Source organism: Prionailurus bengalensis, chromosome E4 (assembly GCF_016509475.1).
Source record: "Prionailurus bengalensis isolate Pbe53 chromosome E4, Fcat_Pben_1.1_paternal_pri, whole genome shotgun sequence".
NCBI lineage: Eukaryota > Metazoa > Chordata > Mammalia > Carnivora > Felidae > Prionailurus > Prionailurus bengalensis.
The window spans coordinates 59,081,781-59,104,559 of NC_057360.1; the positions used below are offsets into that span (position 1 = coordinate 59,081,781).

At 40.6% G+C, this 22,779-nt stretch overlaps 1 protein-coding gene across 12 annotated transcripts in view; it reads left to right on the top strand.

Annotated features, from left to right (window-relative positions):
- The window catches only part of MIA3 (MIA SH3 domain ER export factor 3), a 55,650-nt gene that overhangs the window by 28,826 nt on the left and 4,045 nt on the right, over window positions 1-22,779 (top strand). For 4 of the 12 annotated variants that reach the window (XM_043567804.1, XM_043567806.1, XM_043567805.1 and 1 more), the window contains exons 7-24: window positions 7,204-7,335; window positions 10,263-10,284; window positions 11,012-11,100; window positions 11,350-11,427; window positions 11,511-11,621; window positions 12,845-12,916; window positions 13,096-13,200; window positions 13,880-14,002; window positions 14,099-14,210; window positions 15,596-15,651; window positions 15,742-15,832; window positions 15,947-16,085; window positions 20,676-20,777; window positions 21,437-21,497; window positions 21,609-21,644; window positions 21,722-21,789; window positions 21,909-22,009; window positions 22,169-22,306. In XM_043567804.1, the coding sequence (XP_043423739.1) occupies window positions 7,204-7,335; window positions 10,263-10,284; window positions 11,012-11,100; window positions 11,350-11,427; window positions 11,511-11,621; window positions 12,845-12,916; window positions 13,096-13,200; window positions 13,880-14,002; window positions 14,099-14,210; window positions 15,596-15,651; window positions 15,742-15,832; window positions 15,947-16,085; window positions 20,676-20,777; window positions 21,437-21,497; window positions 21,609-21,644; window positions 21,722-21,789; window positions 21,909-22,009; window positions 22,169-22,306 (1,636 nt within the window). Of the gene's footprint in view, window positions 1-5,953; window positions 6,252-7,203; window positions 7,336-10,262; window positions 10,285-11,011; window positions 11,101-11,349; window positions 11,428-11,510; window positions 11,622-12,844; window positions 12,917-13,095; window positions 13,201-13,879; window positions 14,003-14,098; window positions 14,211-15,595; window positions 15,652-15,741; window positions 15,833-15,946; window positions 16,086-20,675; window positions 20,778-21,436; window positions 21,498-21,608; window positions 21,645-21,721; window positions 21,790-21,908; window positions 22,010-22,168; window positions 22,307-22,779 lie in introns of those variants that run through there. The other 8 variants (XM_043567810.1, XM_043567813.1, XM_043567811.1 and 5 more) reach the window with 3 other exon arrangements.

Below are 22,779 nucleotides of genomic sequence, written 5' to 3' on the forward strand. Positions count from 1 at the left end.
CATCATCTTACTATTTAAATGTTTTTAAAATGTAACTTCTTGTAGCATAGGGTTTCAAAAATACGCAAAATAAAATACAGGACAACAATAACATGAAGGTCGGGAGATGGAGAAGTGGTAATAACTCTTATAAAGTGCTTACTATACACATGAAGTAGTACAGTATCACTCGAAGGTGGACTGTGATAAGTTATACACTATAAACCCTAAAGCAACCACTAAAACACTAAAATAACAAGAGAAGAGAGAAATTAGAATCATTAAGAAGACTCAATGATCTGAAAGAAGCCAGAATAAGAGCAAAAAGGGAACAAAGAACAGATGGAATAAATAGAAAAAAAAGATGCCTAGGCTTAAACTTAATCATATAAGTAATCACATTAGATATAAGTTGTCTAAATACCCCAATTCAAAGACAGACGTGGTTAGATTGGGTAAAGAAGCAGGATCCAAATAGATGCCGTCAGGAATCGTACTTTAAAAAGACATAAAAAGGTTAAAACTGAAAAGATTGAAAAAGATACCTCATGCTAATAGTAGTCAAGTGAAAGCTAGAGTGGCTGTATTAATACCAAAGTAGATTCTAGAGCAAAGTATATAACAGGGATAAAGAAAGTTACTTTCTAGGATAAAGTAGTCATTAGTCATAACAATGACTCCTAATAATAGAGCTCTAAAGTACACGAAGCAAAAGTTGATAGAAGTGAATGGAAAAATAGATATATGTATATAATTATAATTAGAGATTTCAATATCCTTCTCTAAGTAGTTGATAGAATAGACAATGTGAATAAGGTTCTACAAGATGTGAACAACATTGTCAACCAACTTGACCTGATGGACATTTATAGAACATCCCAGAAGAGCAGAATATATATGCTTTTTGAGTGCACATGGAGCATCTACCAAGATAAATCATATTCTGGGTCATAAACCGAATCTCAAAAAATAAAAAAAATTCATATCATACAAAGTATGTTTTCTGGACATGGTAAAACTGAGTTAGAAAGCAGTAACAGAAAGATCTCTTGAAAATTTCCAAATATTTGGAAACCAACTGACATGCTTCTGAATAACTTCTGGGTTAAAGAAGAGGGAAATCAGTATTTTGAGGAGAATGAAAATGAAAACAGCATATCAAGTTTGTGCAATAACAGTAAAGCATTACTTGGAAATTTATAGCACCATATATTAGAAAAAAAGAAAGATCTCAGATTAGTGACCTCAGTTTGTACTATAAGAGACTAGAAAAAGAAGAGCATATTGATCCTCAAGAAGCAGAAGACAAGAAATAAAGAGCATAACTCAATAGAAAATAAAAGGAAAGCCAATGAAAACAAAAGCTGGTTCTTTGAGAGTAATAAAATTGATTAACCACTAGCCAGTGATCAGGGAAATAAAAGAGGAAACACAAACTACCAAGATCTGCAATCACACAGGGAGGGACATCACTACAGATTCTACAGAAATTAAAACAGTAAAAGGGAATGTTATGAATAATTTATGTTTATTTGATAGTTTAGATGAGGTGAAGAAATTCCATCTAAGACACAGATTGCAAAAGCCTCCTCAAGCCTTAGGGCTATTAAAGAAATTGCATTTTTTGTTAAAAACCTTTCTGCTAAGAAAACTCCCGGTCCAGATGGCTTCACTGGTGAATTCAGTTAAACATATTAGGAAGAAATAGTATTCTATATAAACTCTTCTAGAGAATTGAAGATGAGAAAATACATCACAGTTCAAACCAGACCAAGATATAACAAAAAAAGAAAACCACAGACCAGTATCTCTCATGAGGATAGGCACAAAAATTCTAAATAAAATTGTAGCAAATCAAGCCCAATCTATAAAAATGATAATACATAATGACCGAGTATGGCTTATCCCAAGAATGCAAGGTTCATTTAACATTAGAAAATCAATCAATGTAAGTCACATATTAACACATTTTAAAAATAACTTCCAAATGTTCTGCTCTACAGGCACAGAGAAAGCATTTGAACAAATCCAATGTTGATTACAGATATTAAAAAAAAGAAGTAATCAGCAAACTAGGAATAGACAGGGGCTTAAAATAGCCTCTGTGAAAAACTCACAACTAACGTCATACTTAATGGTGAATAATTAAATGCTTCCCCTTATGATCAGAAACAAAACAAGGATGTTCACTCTCACCACACCTGTTTAGCATTAGAGTGGGGCACAGTGAGGCAGTGACCAGTGTACTAAAGCAAGAAAAAGAAGTAAAGCGTACAGGTTGGGAAGGAAGGAGTAAAATTGTAGCAGACAATTGGAAATTGAAATTTAAAAAAACCTTTCAGTGCAAAATAGCATCAAAAAATATGAATTGCTTAAGGATAAATCTGGTAAAACTGTGAGACCTATAGTTGAAAACTATAAAATATTGCGGATATAAATTGAAGACCTAAATGCATGGACAGATATACATTGTTCAAGAGAAGACTAAATATTGTTATGCTATCATATTGTCACTGTGACAAACAGTATATCAAATATTAAGTTCCCCTGTGTGATCCCCAGAGTCAACGTAATCCTGATCAAAGTCTCACCAGGATTTTTTTTTTTTTTTGGAAAACAACAAGCTGATTGTGCAATTCATATGGAAAATTCAAGGGGCCTAGAACAGCATAAACATGACCTGATTTCAAGACTTAGAATAAAGCTGTGGTAATTAGGAGAGCATGGTATCAGTGTAAAGAGAGACAAAAAGATTATTGGAACAGAGAATAGACAACCCAGAAGTAGATCCATACCACCCGGCAGTGGGCTTCAGACCAAGGAGGAGAGACAGAGTGGAGAAAGAGATGTCTGTTCAACAAACAGTACTAGAACTATTATAAAAATCCCTGTGCAAAGAATTGAACCATACCTCAGTCAAACCTAAATGAACTCAAAATGCTTCATAGAAGTGAATGTAAAGCCTAAAGCTATACAACGTCTAGAAAAAAAATTAAGCCAAAGATTTCTTAGGTTTGACACAAAAAGCAGGATTCATTCATAAAAGAAAAATTTGATAATTTGGATTTCATCAAAATAAAAACTTACGCTTTCCAAAATACACTATTAGGTGAATGAAAAGACAAGCCACAGACTAGGAGAGAATCATTGCAAAGCATGTACCTGAACAAGGACTTCTATCTGGAATATATAAAGAACTATCAAAGCTCACTTAATAAGAAATAGTAAAGTAACACTTCACCAAAGAAGATATGTGCATAGGAAATAAGCACATTTTAAAAATGCACATCATTACTTCTCGGGGAAATGCAAATTTAAACCACCATGAATTATCACTATATGCTTATTAGATCGACTAAAAAAGTGATTAAAATTAAAATACTAAGTATGGGAGAAGGTGTGGAGGAGCTGGAAATACACACTGCTGATGGGCAGTGTGTAAAAGGCACATCACCTTGGAAAACCATTTGTCGGCTTCTTAAAAAAGTAGATGTCAAATGAGCCAGTCATCCCTCTGCTGAGCATGTACCCCTGATAAATTCTACATCCATAAAAGGACTTGTATATCAATATACATAGCCCCTCTATTTGTAAAAGCCAAAAATTGGCGGGGGTGGGGGGGCCCTCAAACGCAGATCAACAGCTGAATAAATAAGCAAACTGTGATATATGCATACAATGGAATGCTATTGAGCAATAAAAAGCAATGAGAACCTATTGATGTATGGGAGCAACATGGGTGAATCTCCAGTTAGGCTGAGATAAGCCAGAGAATTAGAATACATGGTGTATTATGTATTCCATATATAAAACTGCAGGAAATGTGAACTATTATAGAAATTCTGCTTGGCGTGGGGTTGGGCCCAGTCAGCAAGTGGCAGGAGGTAGGATTACCAAGGGGAGGAGAGGACTTGTGGAGGTGAAGGGTACGTTCAGTTTGAATGTGATCGGGGTTTCACAGGTGTATTCATATGTCACCATATGAATACCAGACTGCACTTTGTGTAGCTTATTGCGTGTGAATTTTATCTCAGAGCCGTAAAAAAAAAAAACCAAAACATATATATATATATATATATATATATATATATATATATATATATATATATATATTTGTCCCTTGTTACTTTCTAATATACAAGTAGTATTGTATGTATTTTTCTCCACCCCTTTAAAAAAAAATTCGGGAAATCATACTCTGGCAGTATATAAAATCTATTAATTTTTTTTTCCGGTTTCACAGTTTCCTTTAGTGTATTCAGCAACTCTTCTATTGATGGACATTTTGGTTGTTTCTAGTCTTTTGTTACTGTAAAAATGCTGGGATAACATAATTTTGTGCATATTATCTTTTCACCATTTGTTGTACACACGGTATCTTTGAGATCTTTGGAAGTGAGATTGTTACATCAAAAGGTAAATACATGAGTAATTTGGGGAGATGTTGCTAAATTCCCTTTCACAGAGGTTGTATCATCTTGTGTAATGATGAGCAATGTATGTGTAGAATATTCTCCAACATTCTCTCACCAGCAGAGTATGTTGTCAGATGTTTAGATCTTGCCAGGATAAGAAATGGTATCTCAGTGTAGGTTTAATTTGTAGGTCTTTTATTATGTGTGAGCATGTTTCCATAGGCTTGTGAGCTATTCCTAGGTCTTTTCCTGAGAACTGTTTGTTCAATTTTTCAGCCCATTTTTTCTGTAGGTTTGTTGGCTGCTTTCTTCTCTATCTGTACGGTTTATATTTTAGGAATATTAACCCTTTGTCTCTAATGTTGCAATATGTTTTCTCAGGTTGTCATCGTCAAACTGCTTGTTCTGCATTTTTTGTATGCAGGGGCTGGACAAATTTTTTTTTATTTTTAAGTAGTTGTTTGCAAATCTTTTGGATTTTGAGACATAATTGGAAAGGTTTTGTTCATAATACATTCAGAAATTTACCCATGTTTTTCCTAGTACTTGTTTTCATTTTTTTTACAGTCAGGTGTCTGATCATTTGTAACTTATTATGAAAACCAATTTTATCATTTTCCGTATGGTTTATTTAGTTATGCTAATACCGCTTATTAAAAAGGCTTCCCCCCCCAACTGACGTATTATATACCAAATTTTTAATGCAGTTGGGTGTATTTTTGGATTTTCTATTCTGTTCCATAATCTGTATTCTTGGGTCAGTACCTTACTTACTATTTTAATTGCAGAGCCTGCCTTCCCCTCCCTTTCCACCTCCCCTCCATTGCTCTTCGTTTTCAGAATTTTCCTGATTATTCTTCCGAATTGACGTTATATTAAACTTGAAGATGTACCTTTAAAGATTTGCAAACATTATTTTCCCTCCAGGGTAAATGTCCCCACTTTCTACAACTTTTAGAAGGAGTTTATATATAATCCTCGCCCTTTCCCACAAGGCACATCACTGTAAAGTATGGAACCCAGAACTGAACCCTTTCTCATGGTGCGTAATGACGTGGCTCCTTAGAAGCAGCGTTATTACGGGGCATCAGCAAGAGTGTGGGCCGGCCAGCTCGTGGCGTAGGAAGGGGACAAGTTGAGCGGGGCACTGGAGATGCGGGGGAAGGAAGGCTGGCCCAGGGGACCGAGGCGCAGCCCCGGTCCTTACTAGGGGGCGGGAGAGGCTGCTCTCCCGCGTGGGCTGTAGGACAGATGCGTGCGGTTGCGGTCCCGGCACGCAGTGACACAAGGCCGGCACTGAGGGGCGTGAGTGGCTGAGGGGCGTGAGTGGCGGGTCTGTCCCCAGCCCCTGCTCCTCCTTATAGCCCCCCGGGGCCCTTTAAATCAGGCGGTCTCCCCCAGTTCCTGTGGCAGGTGAGCGTCCAAGAGCCGCGCCTCCCTCTTCTTCCGCGCAGGTCTGTTCGCTCTTCGCTGCCTCGCTCCGCCATTGGTTTGTGCCGCCGTGGCCCCGCCCACTGCGGGCCGGCCTCCGTAGGCGCCTTTACGGCCTCTCAGGGGCAGTGTCTGATGACGTGTTTTCCAGGAGGCGTTGGGGGAAAGTGCCAGCGGCGGGGGGAAGGCGAAGTTCACTCCCAGTGTCCGCCTCCTCAGCCGGCTCCTTTCCGAAGGAGGAAACGGTGAAAGAGGGGAGGGGGTCCCAGTGCTGTTCACGGGGAAACGTCGCCTCTGCTCGGCCATCCCCACACAATGGATTCAGTTCCTGCCACTGTGCCTTCTGTCACCGCTTCCCCGGGGGACCCGGAACTTCTGGGACCCCTGTCGGTGCTCTACGCAGCCCTCATAGCCAAGCTACTGGAGGTGACGGTCCCCGCTCCCAGGGAGGGACCCCAGCTCTGGCAGGCGGGTAGACGAGTTCTGAGCGGAGTGGGCGCGCTGACCGGGGGAGGGAGAAACGGAGTGGGGTCAGGCCGGAGGCAGGCGAGGCGTTGTAGTGCTGTTTAGAGAGGAAAGGGGGAGTGTGTTTGAGGTTTCGTCACTCGCTCGTTTGTTATTGATTACTTAAATTGTACCAGGCATTGTGTTACTTTTGTCGTTTGCGGTCACGATTTCTTCGGGTCCTTTTCCAGCGACCCCGGCACTGTTGGGGAATGGGGCCGGTGTGATAGTTACTTGTGTATTCGTAGAGGGCAGTCGAAGTGTAGAAGCCGGCAGGTGTTTAACACCATTGTATTCCAGGAAACATTTAAATGAAAGGCTTTGGGTTATGTAGAAGATGGTTAATCAGAGCGGTCTAGACCAGTTATCAGGAGCTGTCTGAGCTTACTCAGCATTTGTTTTTATATAAGAATAGAAGAGAATTAAGATTTAAAATCTTAGAGGAAAAACATCATTTGTGTTATTCACTATCATTTTGGTTTTATTTGCAGCCACGAAAGGTGATTATTTCTCTAGGGTGTTCAACTTTTTGTTTCATGTGGCTTTTTAACTCATAAAAATTAGCTAAGAGGAAAGTATGATCCAGAGATTCTAGACAGGTCTTAGACAACATGATGTGGTAAGACCTATTGTAAAGTGGAAATACATGTTCAGCTTAAAGACATTTAGCTTCATGATATTCAGAAACACTTCATGCCAAACAAGAAATGGGCTGCCAGTATCCCCGCTTTATTGAAGCAGTGGAAGCGACTGAAGATTTTTGATGGAGAAGTTTTCTCATGGAGGTTCATTTCGAATTTCTGTGGATGACTCTTTGTGACTGCTCTATTGTAAATTTCCTCATGGTTTGCTATTTCTAATATTTCTGTTTCAGTTGGTTGCTACATTGCCTGATGATGTTCAGCCTGGGCCTGATTTTTATGGATTGCCATGGAAGCCTGTACTTATCACAGCCTTCTTGGGAATCGTGTCATTTGCCATTTTCTTCTGGAGAACTGTCCTTGTTGTGAGTAAATTAAACTTATGCCTTGACTCATCAAGACAAAGGATATTTTATAATCATTGGCCCTTTTGTTTTTTTCTTCAGTTACTAACATGAACACAAATGCTTATAATCTAAATCTTGTGAAATAATTCAGTGTAATCTTTGTTAGCAAAGACTTAATCTTAATGGGAAAACTTCAATTTATGAATCTTAGGTAAAAATCTAAAGGTTAAGTGTATGTATACCTACTTGAGCACTTACATACCTTTTTTTTTTAACTTTTTTTTTTAATGTTTATTTTTGAGAGAGAGAGAGAGAGAGAGAGTGAGAGTGAGTGGGGGGAGGGGCGGAGAGAGAGAGGGAGACACAGAATTGGAAGCAGGTTCCAGGCTCTGAGCTGTCAGCACAGAGCCGGACGCAGGGCTTAACCCCACTAACTGCAAGATCATGACCTGAGCTGAAGTTGGACACTTAACCAACTAAGCCACCCAGGTGCCCCTGTACATTTCTAATGAATTGGGAACTTTTACAGCTATCTTGAAAAGCACTTAAATAGTATATATCAGAATCCTTAAAATTTTTATATCCTTTTATTATAATATATTGTCATGTCTTATAATGTATTCTAAGGAAATAACTAATCATGCATTAAAAATCTTGTGTAAGGGTGTTCAATGAAACACTATTTATTAGAGTGAAAACTTGGTACAAACTAAACGATTCATAGTAGGGGAATTGTTCAATTCTTGTATATCCGTATAATGGGATACTAGGTAACTCTAACTGTATGTATTTCAAAGACACTAGAGCCTAGAAAATGCTCACAGTTTAATATTAAGTGGAAAAAAGTAGAAATCAAGACCTTAAAGTATAGATAAATGTATATTATATAAATACACGTACAAACAAAAAAATGCTACAAAACAACAAAATAGTAAAAGAAATATTTGTATCTAGGACACCAGGTAATTTTTCAGTCTTTTTCCAATTGTATCTGTTTCATAGATTTTCTGATTTGGTCATGTGTTAATTGTGCCCATAGAATATCTTTTTATTTAGAAATACAGATTATGTTAGTATCCAGAGAAATACTTATTAAAATTTTTATTCCTTAGAGTCTCTGTCTGTGCAGAATTGGTCTTTGGTGCTTATCCATGTGTGTATGTGTGTACACTTACTCATATTTGTACTTGTGACTATATTTCATTTTGTTTCATGGTTATCATGTAATTGGAGAAAAAAATCATTCTGTGTGAATGAGCTTTCCAGATGACAAGCTTTCAGTTTCAGTTGAAGCTTAATAGTTAAAGTAGCCAAAAGTATTGGATGCATGTCTTCCTAAACTTGAGTATTTTTCTGATTTCTTAGTTTTATCAGACATATCATTGTTCATAAACTTTCTCTCGTTGCACAAGTGATGGTAAAGTCACTTAAAAAGAAAGGTCTTTTGCCTGGATTCCTGTGAAGAGTCTTTTAAGCTCACAGGACTTTTCCTCAGATGAGAGGAGAAAGGGAGCATAGAGAGGATGAGTGGAAGGGGGAAAAGGTGAAAATGTTTTTTGTTTCCCACTCTTGTTTCTCCCATCTAAAAAATCCTAAAACCTGTTTACATTTTCACAGGGTGAGGCGGGCTTTATGTCCTAACTGCTGCTTCTCAGCCTCTATGTTTGACTTTGGAACCGTGGGCCCTGCTCTTAATTTGCTTGGTTCTTGCTTCTTCCCTGCCTCCTCCTGCCTGCTGATCTGGGTGAAAAAGAAATCTGGTGCAAAAGAAGCTTAGTCTCTCATTAGCAAGGCTGTGACATTAGAGAAACAGCCATTTCTTTCCATGTTGGAACTCGGCCTGCATTTTCCTATAATGACATTATTAGAAGTGGTGTTAGGTACTCTAATAATAAGATATCATGGATGATTTATGGACTGATTTGGGTATCTCATTACCATTTTGTAACTTTTGAACGTGGACATAAATTATGGGTCACAAAGACATTCGGTGATACAATTTAAAACAAATTGAGTATCGCTTAGATTTTATAACTCTATACTTCAGTGCTATCTTTAGAGATGAGGTAGAGGTTAGTTGTCATTTCTCTTGTTCGTGAATTTTCCTCTAGCAGTCTTCTTTCCCTTTTAGGTTGAGGACCACTGTGTTTAAAGATTTGGGAAAATGAGATGATCTAGTTTATTAGATTTCTAAACTCAGCCAATTGCCAACTTTTTTTGTTTTTGTTTTTGTTTTAACGTTTATTGATTTTTGAGAGAGAGCACGCAAGTTGGGGAGGGGCAGCGAGAGAGAGGAGGACAGAGGATCCGAAGCGGGCTCTGGGCTGAGAGCACAGAGCCAAACGTGGGGTCCAAAGTCATGAACTGTGAGATCATGACCTGAGCCAAAGTTGGACAGTCAACTGACTGAGCCACCCAGGTGCCCCATCCAGTTGCCAACTTTTAATAGGATTTAAGATGTTTTCTGGTGAGAGAAAGAGACATTATCTTAGTACAAAGATTATGCCTTTAATCTTGTTTCCTGAGAGTCTCTTTGAATGATCATTGCTTCTAGAGCTCATTCTGGCTGTTGGGGGTTGTCAAATGAATGATTTCAGGTAAAAGAAGCATTAGTGTATTTAATATGAAAAGACCCATTTCCACTATTAATGTTAAGTGCTTATTTAATAAGATTGGTGCTCTTTTAATAGATAAAAATACCTTTAGTTGCAAAATGAGGTATTCACTTTAGTGCTTTTATTTATCAGAAACTATGACGTATCACTACCAATTAGATTTGAAATGCTTTTTAACCTTTTGTTACTTTTAATCTTACAGATTATTTTGAACCTGTTATTAAATTTTCATTTAGTTATGATTTGACTTGTATATATTATTTCTGTAATATTATATAATACTATAATATTTCTATTAACGTTTTGACATCTAATTATTTTTTCTTCTAGGTAAAGAATAGAGTATATCAAGGTAAATATTTAGGCTTATTTTGTTACTTGTACTTTTCCCCCAGTATTGGTGTTTGATCTGAGTTGATTCTGTACATAAGCTAGAAGTAGATAACAATGACTTCTGATGCCTGATTCACTTATTCACTCCTGAACATTTTACTAATCCAGGTTGCTAGCTTGGATGACACAGCAGTTGGTGATGCCACCAAATGAAACAGGAGATGAGATGGGACAAATTGTGGGAGTAGGAAGAAGATGACTAGTTTGATTTGGGGCAGACGTGTCAATGTGAACAGTATTCCTGTGCTAACGGTGTAACCAACACTATATATTTACTTAGGAAGGTAATTTGAGGACTAGAGATGTAAATCTACGGGCTTATGTTTATTGTCTCTTCTTTTTGCAAATGACATGTATCCAAAATGATCGCATTTACTAAGAAGAAAGGTACTTCATAAAGGGAAGGATATCGAGCTGAAGTATTTTATTCTACTTCCTATCTTTGAAATAAATTTAAATTGGAGTTTCTCATTGAAATAAAGGTCCTTATCTTATTTTTCTTAAATTTTAGTAGTGTTTTTATACCCTTACTGCTGTCAGCTACAGATTGCTTTTTTTAAGGGCATAATAGTTATGTTCGGGAGTCCTTTTCCTTCACAGTGCTAGGTAGCATACTGCTGATACATTGGGTAATTCAGTTGTATTTAGTGATCATAGTAATCTTATGGATTTCCCCTCCCTTCTAGTCACTGAACAGCAGATTTCTGAGAAGTTGAAGAATATCATGAAAGAAAATGCAGAACTTGTACAAAAGTTGTCAAATTATGAACAGAAGGTATAATTATTCTTTCAGTATTTATTTCAGTATATTCCCTCATGATTCCGGCTTGGATTAGTTCTTCCTGTATCATAGTTCAGTTACAATGGTTATTTTAAAATTTCATTATTTCCTGCAAACCATCCAAATCGGAAGTAACCATCCTATGTGTATTGTTTTCTTCTCTAAGGGGTTACCTACTCAGAGGTATGTTTGGATAGCACTGTGATTTACATTTCTTAATTCTGAGTGCTTTATTTTCTATAGATCAAGGAATCAAAGAAACATGTTCAGGAAACCAAGAAACAGAATATGATTCTGTCTGATGAAGCAGTTAAATTTAAGGTAAAAATCCCTTCTCTTTTTGAGATTACATTCTAAAAACAAAAGAAAAATAGTGAGTAATTACTATTAATGTCTGTTAATAGGATAAAATCAAGAAACTTGAAGAAACGAATGAACTTCTGGATGATACAGCAAAAAATCTGCGTGTTATGTTAGAATCTGAGAGAGAACAGAATGCAAAGAATCAGGACTTGGTAAAGTTTTGCTGCAAGGCATTACTGTGATTTTGCTTTCTAACTGCCATGTAGGGGCGGGTGAATTAAACTCTGCATTTTCCCATGCTTTAACTAAAGGAAGAGTGGGAGTCAGGGCAGTTGAACCCGCACCCATCCGTCTTCATAGAATCTTAAATGCTAGTACCACAAGTTGTTATTTTTATGGCTCTAAGAAGTATTTGTGTTCTTAGCCCTGGGTAATTTTCGTATTGCTTGGCTCTGCCCTCTGAAACATATGGAACAACTAAGAAACCGTAGCCCAGTCGAACAGTTCTAGTACTTTTTTTTCGTTTTGCATGATCCTTTTTAAAACAAGCCTTTTAGAACAGTTTTAGAATTTCAGAAAGGTTGCAGTGCTGGTCTAGGGGGTTCCCATACACGGCACACCCAGTCGAGCTTGTGCACCGGGTTGATCTGGTATTTGCCAGCTTTCTCCGCTCTGTTCACCGGTTCCCACTCTTGGTGTGCTGTTCTCTTTGGAAGGAAGGGACTGCACTCGGCCCCCAGCCGAGAGCCTGAAGAGTAGGCACCACCTCCTTGAGGAGGCAGTATCTTCACAAATTATTTGGAATTCTATAAGTGAGATTTATTTGTGTATTCTGCCTCAAGGCCAACCATTTTTCAGTTCAGGCAGGAGGATTTTTAATTTTTTTTTTAAAGTTTATTTTTGAGAGAGAGCGCGCAAGCAGGGGAGGGGCAGAGAGTGAGACACAGAATCCAGCCTGAGCTGTCAGCACAGAGCCCGACGTGGGGCTGAAACTCACGAACTGCGAGATCATGACCTGAGTGGAAGTCGGATGCTTAACCCACTGAGCCACCCAGGTGCCCCAAGAGAATTTTTAAAGTGACCTTGGGGATTTTTTTTCCCCTACCAATAGGAAAAACCATTGATTTGAACTAGATTATGTGAAAGTTTGTTTTTTCTTTCTTTTTTTCTTTCCCCTTTTTGGTCTGGTCATCTACCACGTTATCTCACAGTCGGGAAGGTTGTGGATGGCATGTGATAGAGCTCCGATTATTTTTTTCTTTCCTTACCTCTTTACCTTCTTGACTTTTCTCCTCGGCTGAAAGTGAATCACCTGCTTTTACCTGAGAAGTAGGGGATGGCCCTGGAATGATGTTTCATCTTTTTAGCATATATCCCACTCTTCTACTAAAATTCTACCACATTTTTGTGTGTGTGTTCTTTTTCCACATGGCAGATTCTGGAAAACAAGAAGTCTATAGAGAAGTTAAAGGATGTTATTTCAGTGAATGCCTCCGAATTTTCAGAGGTAAAGCTGTCTGTAATTTCTGCAGGATTGCGTGCCTTAGTTTTGTTGAGGAGCAGACATTTGATTTTTGTTAGGATATGCAATAAATGAAAACTATATGATGTCTAATTGAGAAAGTGTAACACCTCCCCACCCCACCTCCCCTTTGGAATTAATTCACTAATAGTGTTTTGCATTAGGTTCAGATTGCTCTTAATGAAGCTAAACTTAGCGAAGAGAAGGTGAAGTCTGAATGCCATCGGGTTCAAGAAGAAAATGCTAGGCTTAAGAAGAAGAAAGAGCAGGTAAAGGAAAGTTTAACATCCTAGATTATGTGAACTAGGGGACCGAGTATCATTACCTCTTGAGTATCTTTTTTCAGATCTTTTTTTAGGGAAATGAAATATGTATGCAGAACTCTATTCTTAGATATGCAAAGTTTAAATTGTGCTCCCAAAATTGAGTTCATGTATATATCTTCCATCTGTTCTGGATTTTCTGTTCTCTACAATTCCTTATAGCTATCAGAGTGTTTAGTCTTTTCCTAGTCAAATACCAACCAGTTACTAACTTGAATAGACTCAGGGGGATGATGGATTTGCTTCTTGACCAAAGAATTTGGTATTCATAACCCTCCTTTGAGCAATTAACTTCTTCACTGACCAAGGGAAGGTTACATGACCTGCAGTGGACATGGGAGACAGGGAGATGTGCTCCTGGGTTCCTACTGAAGTGAATTATTTGAAGTGGCTGCAGTTTTCTGAAGGGTACAGTAAACTGGATCGACTTCCTTGACAACTCTCATGTTCTCACTGCAGTTCTGAGGGTAGGAGCCATTGCCCCCTCTCCCTTCACCAAGGCCTCAGTCCATAGTGACAGTGAAGAGTAGCATGGCCCCCTGCTTCCCTGTGTCATTCACATGGTCCTGACATGTCCAGTGCAAAAGCCCTAGCCTTTGGAAATTCATGTGTTTTAACATTGCAGTTGCAGCAAGAAATCAAAGATTGGAGTAAATCACATGCTGAGCTCAGTGAACAAATTAAATCATTTGAGAAGTCTCAGAAAAATTTGGAAGTAGCTCTTACTCACAAAGATGATAATATTAACGTAAGTTTATTCTCTTGAATACGTGCTTAATTCTCATGAACTCACACGAAATCTTTTTGAGAGGCTCTTTCTAATACCCCTTTGCTTTTTTTCTAGGCTTTGACTAATTGCATTACACAGTTGAATCGCTTAGATTGTGAATCTGAATCTGAGGGTCAGAATAAAGGAGGAAATGAGATGGATGAATTAGCAAATGGAGAAGTGGGAGGTAAGATGGGTTTCAGGGAGGTTGGACCTCTTTTTGTGTTCCTGTCTTTAAGTACACCACTGCTCTTTTTGGCTGAGTGAACTTCCTCCTAAGTGTTAGAGTTGTAGACGCAAATCACTGGACTTGTGCACACGTTTGTGTGCATTGGGCAGAGGTGGGTGGCGGGGCGTGGTATAGCAGTGGGTGTGCCGTGAGCACAGACTCTGCTTTTCCATCTAGAGCAGCATAGTCGTGACTCCCCCTCCAAGTACTGAGCACTGAATAGCAGGAGAAATTTATTTCTCAGTGCCGTGGAGATGACATTTAAATTTAGTGCCCATCATCTGTGTAGCTTTGCGGTTTTAAGGCCTACAACCAATTTTAGGAGCACTGAGGTGGTGGGAGCCATAGACTACTTGAGACCCAGAGAGTGGAGCTAAAGGGTAGCAGTGTTTACTGATGAGGGACATGTTTCTAGACACTTTTTCAAGTTGGATATTGCTTGCATAGCGGGTGTTTTCAACCACACCTGGTAGCAGATTCAAGGGGAGAACAGGACAGTAAGTCTTTCTAAATAAGATACCTGAGGGGCACCTGGTGGCTCAGTTGGTTACACGTCCAACTCTTGATTTCAGCTCAGGTTATGATCTCACAGTTTGTGGGATCGAGGCCTGCATCAGGCTCTGTGCTGACAGTGAGGAGGGAGCCTGCTTGGGATTCTCTGTCTGCGCTTCCCCTGCCCCCTTACCCCTCCTCCACTCGTGTGTGTGTGTGTGTGTGTGTGTGTGTGTGTGTGTGTGTGTGTGTGTCTGCGTGCATGTGCGCGCACATGCTCTTTCTCAAAACAAACAAGTAGATTTAAAAAAAAATAATAATAAATAAGATACCTGACCTGAGAGAGAAGAGCCTTCATTCACACATCCCTTCTTGTTTTGTTTTGTTTTGTTTTGTTTAATTTTTTTTTCAATGTTTTTATTTATTTTTGGGACAGAGAGAGACAGAGCATGAACGGGGGAGGGGCAGAGAGAGAGGGCGACACAGAATCGGAAACAGGCTCCAGGCTCTGAGCCATCAGCCCAGAGCCTGATGCGGGGCTCGAACTCACGGACTGCGAGATCGTGACCTGGCTGAAGTCGGACGCTTAACCGACTGCGCCACCCAGGCGCCCCAATCCCTTCTTGTTTGAGAATGGCACAGATACCATTTTTCTTGTGCAAACTAGGGATTTACTTTTTGAATCTAAGTTTGCAATTCTCTTAAAAGTCATGGAGCCTCATCAGTTGTATTGGTTAATTTGGTTTTCCTTTGAATGTTTGAATACTGTAATTGTTTACTTTTGGAGAAATCAAGAAAATATACTTAAAAAGCAAAGGAGGAAAAAGCGATTAAAGCGTTTTGTATTTTAGGTGACCGGAATGAGAAGATGAAAAATCAAATTAAGCAGATGATGGACATTTCTCGGGTATGATCTTTTTTGCGGAGTACCATGAGTGCCTGTGAATTCTCACTGTGCCTCCCTTGTAAGACTATGTGTCTCTTTTGGAATTTTTAGACGCAAACTGCAATATCAGTAGTCGAAGAGGATCTAAAACTTCTGCAATTTAAGCTTAGAGCCTCGATGTCTACTAAATGCAACCTGGAAGGTAGGCTGCTTCCTGAGAAGAAGGTGCTGCGTTTCTTACCCCCTCTCGCATCCCTCCGCCCCCAGTTTGCAAGTCCCGTGTGCACACACAGCCCAGCTGTTTTATCCTTCACAGACCAGATAAAGAAATTGGAAGAGGAGCGCAGTTCGCTGCAGTCGGCCAAAGCCGGCCTGGAAGGCGAATGCAAAACCCTGAGGCAGAAGGTGGAGATTCTGAACGAACTGTATCAGCAGAAGGAGATGGCTCTGCAGAAGTAAGATGCTCACGCCTCGCCCTTCGCTGTCGTGTCGTGTTGTGTGAGCAAACGTGGGACTCCTGGACAGAATTCTGTCTTTTGTGAACATTATTTGTGGGGCTTTGCCATCGTAGTTAGTAGAGATTGGTCTTTGTCTCTTTCTCGTTTCCCATAACTTGCATTTTTCTTCCATTCCAATCAGTCGTCTGAAATTGTGGCCGGCGCAGTTTCCCGGTGCCGGTGTCACCGCTGTGCCTGTCGTGTGGAGACCCACCTGCTCCCTGTCGTGGCTCCACCACGAGCTTCACTTTGTTTTTTTGTGGCATTTAAGGAACTGTGATCTGTCCTGTGTTTGGTCTACTACTTCTTAACATATAGACTTTCAGAATCCTGAGTGATTTGTAGGACATGATGTTTAGTAGAATAAATGTTCCAGAAGGAATATTTAGTTATAGGAAGGTGTTCTAAGTTTTGGACTTCATATAGTCAGATGCTCACATTAAACTTTACACAGTGTAATTGTGGCAAGGACGTTTGGAGTTTTAAATCTCGAAATACCGGATTGGTGTGTAGGTTTAGGTATTAATGTCCTGAAATCTACAGATTTCAGATTTAGAGTTAGGTGTGTTTTGTGAAAGACACTTTTGCAGTTCATTTTACGTTTTCTTCTCCATGAAAATACCCGCATTCTCTAAAAATAGCTTGTCAGTGGCAGTTGCCATATGGGTTTGCTCCTCTGCTTTACTCTTCGGCATATCCGGGATTTCTGAGAAGGCTTGTCCTGCTAAGCATGCTTCCTCTTTTTGAAATTTAAGCTCAAGCTGCTATTGCCTGGTGCCATTAAACATGGAAACCATACCACTGATGTTTTCTCTAACTCCTGGCTCACCACACAATCAGTTTAGATTTTCCAAATTTCTTTCAGGCCAGCCCTCTAAATACCTGGCCTCTTTCAGAGAAATATTTCTCATTACGTTACTTTTGTCAAGAGCACTTCTCTGCCACCAGAAGTAATCTGAATGTCCTAAACGGCAGTTGTTTTCTTGACGATCGTCATCGTGGCACTACTTGATTCCGTTCGTCCGACATGCACGGAGTCACCATGCCTGGCTTGTACCCCGCTCTTCCTCCCCATATCCTCTTCCCTGCCAGTCCCTGACTCACCACCTCTTCCCACTTTCCCTTTCTTGCACCCCCTCCTCCAGGCTCCGATGAATTCTGTCTCAGCCTAGAGTGACCTTTCTAAAACGCGAGTCTTCGTGTCCTCCTGTGCTTACAGTCTATGAGAAATGCTCCACTGTCTTGTGGATTGGTGCCGGACTGTGTCGTGGGCACGTGGGGCACTGCCCTCAGTTGCGGGAGCTGCCTCTCGGGTGCGTGTCTTGTAGCGACGTGGGGCGCGTCCTGCCCTGTGGCCGCTTGGAGCCTGTGTGCGCTGCTTTCTCTGCAGTGAAAGGTCCTTTGGCAGTATTTCCCCCTGGCAGCCTCTGCCTCCCGAAAAGTTCATGTTCCTTCAAATCTTTTCCGACGTGAGTTGTAGCAAGAGACTGGGGGAGACTGGGGGAGTGCCCATCTTTTCTTCTAACGTAACTCCTAAATATATGTTTAGATTTAAATCTACCTGTTGCTGTTTGCTTTCTATTGATGGCCTGTTCTGTGTTCTTTTGTTTCTTCCTTCTTTCTGTCTTTGGGGTGTTTGGATATTTTCAGTAATTCTGCTTTTCCCCTGTGTACACTGGGTAGTTACAGGTTGCCATTCCCCTCTCCAGCTAATTACCCGAAAGACCACACCATACACCCTGAACTTGTCAAAGTCTGACCTGAATTAATGGATTTACCTCTTTCTGGGCTTTAGCACCTGCCTTAGATGCTGTCCGAATAATTCTCTAGACACCTACCCTCCACAGATGTTTCTCCTGTCTTGTTGCACTGCCTTCTGGCCAGTGTTCCTTCTGTCGATGCACAGATTCATAGTTCCTGTGGTTCTTCGTTGTCTGCACACCTGCAGTCTTTCCTTCGGGGTCGTGTTCATTCTACTTGAAGGACGTCCCTTAGTGGCAGATTCGATCGGTGTGTCTGAGCGTGTCTCCGTTAGGGCCCCCCCGCCCACCGCGTGCGCAGCCGCTTGATGTCATCACTGTAGAAGCAACCAGGTACTTGCCGGTTTTATAGTCTCTGTGAGGAGTCCAGGATCAGGCTTCTTTTCCTTGTTCGCGCGTCTCATCCCTTCCCTCGTTGCCCTTAGTCATTCTTTCTGACTTTTAGCAGCTTTACCGGGAGGTGCTCAGGTCTCCCTGCTTCCCTGCCCTCCCCCATCTCGTGTGCATTTATGCTGCTTGGGGTCCTAGGCACCTCTTGATTTGGGGGTCCTTGTGTATTCTGCCTCATCCTGTCTTCTTTTCAAATTCCATTTACACTGTTTTTTATGCTCTCCCTGTGTCCCCTACATTCTTGCCAGGATTTGCTTCATTCTGGATTGGTTTTTACCTGCCCTGTCTCCCAGTGTGCTAAAATCTCACTTTGCTGGCCAGATCAGCTGCTGAAGTCATTCATTCCGTTCATGTCAGTGACTGTGTTTCAGTTTTATAGTTTCTCTTCTGTTAACATTGTTAATTGTGACTTTTACTTTCTTGAATATGTAAGGCATAATTATTTTGATGTGTGTGTAATGATTCCCATGTGTGGATACCTGATGGGTCCATCCCTCGTTTTTTAGATTTTGATCTTGATGTCTTGTAGAGTGCCCGGTCAGTGATTGAGAGGCAGAAATTGTGTATTAATTGTAGAGGAAATGAGAGGGGTGATATGATTTTCCTACAGAAAAGATGGGAGTTTATTTCTAGCACGTGGTCATTTGATTTTTAATACAGTCAGCAATTCAGATCCTTCGGAAATGGCCTCATCCCTTCAAAGGACACTGTATTGCCTGTCTGCATAGCTCTTTTGAGTCTCAACCCAAACCCTAGGGCTTTTACTGGGGGTCCCTGTCATTGGTAACCTTGAACTCCACTTATTTTTCTTACAACCCAGGGTCCGTTGAAAGCTATGCTCAGTCTCCTTAGGTCTCTGTTGTCTTCAGTGTGTGGGATGAACCTGGGGAAAAGGTGGCTTCAGATACCAGGCTTTCTTGTAATTCTGAGATTCCTCTTCCTCCTGGTACTTGGTCTCATATATTCACTTGTTAGCTAATACATTAGCTCTCTGATGCCTCCAGGCACATTTTTTATGTTTTTGTCCAGTGTTCTAATCGTTCTCAGTATTCTCAGACCAACTCCTTCATCACTGGAAAAAACATTTGACTCATCTTTTCTCATATCTCTTCCTAAGCCAGAGACAGGGATTTTCCTCTTGTTATGTGTATCTTTTACACGGTAAACTGTGAGCTTTGTTAGTGCAGGGAGAGTACTTTGCTCATACTTTTGACTTAGCGTCTTACTAGGTAACCAATATATCATAGCCACTCATATGATATTTTGCTGAGTATTAAGTATAAAAGAATATATAAACCTTTCTTCTCTTTCCTGTTATTAAACCCTTTAACTATAGCTCTTCTCATTTTGCTTCTGATTCATAGAAATTTAAGTTTCAAGTTAAGTGTTTTTTGAATTAGACTTAAGGGCAAAGATGTACAAGGGCAACAAGAATAGCATTTTTATTTTTATGTTTTTTGAGAAAGAGAGGGCACAGGTGAGTGAGAGGGAGAGAGACAGACTCTCATGAGGGAAGAGAGGGAGAGAGGAGTGGGGCTCACCCGATGCAGGCCTTGTGCTCACCTGAAGTACGGCTTGAACTCATAAACTGAGATCATGACCTGAGCTGAAGTTCTACGCTTAACTGACTTGAACCACAGGCGCCCTGAGAACAGCATTTTTAAACCTTTAAACATTGCTGCCATTGCAGTCTGTTTTATAGTAGATTAACATCTTGAGTTTGAAGGTTAATTGGGTTAAAACCAGTTTCCAGTAGGTAATATCCTGATAATGCAACACCTGGGATTCTTTATCTATTTTATTCACTAGACATTGCCGGGTCTGAGATTGTTCTCAAATCACAATTCCGTTGAAATAGGTGGTAGGTGTTCCATATCTGAAGTGTGGGAATGTTCTGTGGTTAATTGCACAGGTTACAAGACATGTTCTAGAAGGCCTTCTTTGGCCGACTCTCTTACCGTGGTCCCCGTCTCGGATTGAGAAGCAGTCCTTCCATGATAGCAATAAGGAAAGTGACTAGGCTTCCTGTGGTGGAAATAAGAGAAGTAATGATCGCTTGCTTTACCTGAAGCTTACCTGTGTGAGGTTGAGCAGCCCGGGCCTTCCACAGGGAAGTGGGCTTTCACTGTGTTAAGCACAAGGAACTTGTCCCTGGGCATGTAGAGTTTTTGACATTTCTTTACTGGTGAGTGAAGACTTATGAGACATTAGAAAGTGCAGGTGGTTTGCCAACAGGCTAGAGATTGATTTTTTTATCCTTGAACGGCAGGTTTGAGCTCTCTCCTGACTTTGTACGTCTGCTGTGTGTTTTAGAGAGGAGGGGAGGTGATGTGTGCTTAGAGGCATTCAGGCCGCTGGGAAGACAAACACTTGCGACTGACGACCGATTTTGTCTTAGGAAACTGAGTCAAGAAGAGTATGAGCGGCAAGACCGAGAGCAGCGGCTGTCAGCTGCGGACGAAAAGGCGCTTTTGGCTGCAGAGGAAGTAAAAACGTACAAGTGAGTTCAGCTTCGAAAGAGGGGTCAGCGACTGGGGAAACTACTGTTGGCTTCTTAAAAAACCACATTACAGTGCGTGGAACAAAGTGGCCCAGAACATAAATAAACGGTCAAAGGGTGTAAGTACAGTTAATTCATGTGAGGAAAAAAGAAGTTTAGGTTAACAAAGGAAAAAAGTCACATTAACAGACATTTCTTTATACCCAATACTGGCAAGACCGTAAGGGAACTTGGTTCGTGCCAACGGTTCCGGGGGGTTTTGTGTGTTGGAGTAATTGTTTTCGGAAGGCCGTTTGCTGTAATGATGTAGCAGAAATCATGAAAGCGATTGTGCCATTTGATAGACTCAGGGGTGGCAGCTCTGGGAGATCTTCCGTGGCTATACTTAATGGAGGAGAAAGACATCTTTAGCAGGATTGCTTGAGAACATCGAGGAGCAGTCGGGAAGATTAGCGTATCAACTCAGAATCTCCAGCCGGAAAATAGTAGGGAAATGAATATTAGTTTTGATCATCTTATGCTCTTCTTATGACCACGAGGCTGTGGATGGAGCCCGGAGCCCGCAGGAGTGCAGGTGTTACAGTCGAGGGGGTGTGGTGAGACTGTTGAAACTATTCTTTCGTTGCACTTTAATTGATAAACGCAAGTGTGATTCTTAGGCGCAGAATTCAAGAAATGGAGGATGAATTACAGAAAACCGAGCGCTCGTTTAAAACCCAGGTAATTACCATACTGCCCTAGAGCTGCAGAATTCTTTGGTATGTAGTGGACTGTTGTAGTGCCTGTTAAACGAGTCCCTAAACACAGCTTTTGATGTGTTGTCTTTTCCAGATTGCTACTCACGAGAAGAAAGCTCATGATAACTGGGTAAGATTTGTTTTTCCTTTCCTTTATTTTGTGTGTGGCCCACCACAACTGATTTGGATCTTGTTTTCTCCCAACAGCTCAAGGCTCGTGCTGCAGAAAGAGCTATCGCTGAGGAGAAGAGGGAAGCAGCCAACCTGAGACACAAGTATGGGATACTGAATTGTGTTTTCAGTGCGTTTTAGGGTTATTAAAGGCTGTGCTTCTGGTGATCGCATGGGGGAATTTTGTATTTCATATGTGAGTCCATTTTCCCTCCGCATCCAGGTTACTGGAATTAACCCAGAAGATGGCAGTGCTGCAGGAAGAGCCTGTGATTGTGAAGCCACGGCCGGGAAGACCCAGCGCCCAGAACCCTCCATGGAGAGGTAGCAGCACTTTGAAAGGGCAGCTCTCGGTTTTGGTCAAAACGTACAGAAATCACACTTTATTTCTGTGTGTCTTAGTTATGATGCCCTAGAAGTAACCCCAAGAACTCAGTAAAGAAAGGTGGCCTCAGAGTGGTAACAGGGCACTGTCATCGTCAGGTCCTCTGAGCCAGAACGGCTCTTTTGGTCCATCTCCTGTGAGTGGGGGGGAGTGCTCCCCTCCCCCGACGGCTGACCCGCCTGCCAGACCGCTCTCTGCTACGCTCAATCGAAGAGACATGCCTAGAAGTGAATTCGGTGAGCATTCACATTTTACCTCGAAGTAAACTGTGGCTCCTAGAGGTTTTCCCCCCATCTTTTGAGAATTCTAATGCAAACAACATTTTAGAATTTGGGTCTGCTCGGTATAGAGAAAAAGAATTCTTAATTTGTCTTGCTGAATAAATAGTCTGCTGTAAGATCTGCTTTAGAACAGAAAGAGTTTATTATTATTAACATTAACGTAACATATAAATACATAAAAATATAGACTATGTAACGATAAATATCATTTTTTTGCTTTTGAATTCTTCACTGCAAAGTATAAGCCTTTATCTTTAAATTTCTATGGGGTTCCTCCCTGGAGTATTGTAAAAGTAGCTATAAAAGACTTTATAATTTACAGCCCATTAATATACCATGCTGTACCTATTTCTTACAAATACGTCTGTAATGCTTGGCAAGGTATGGAGGTCAGATTACACACACTGAAAACCGTCCGTGTGTGCCGC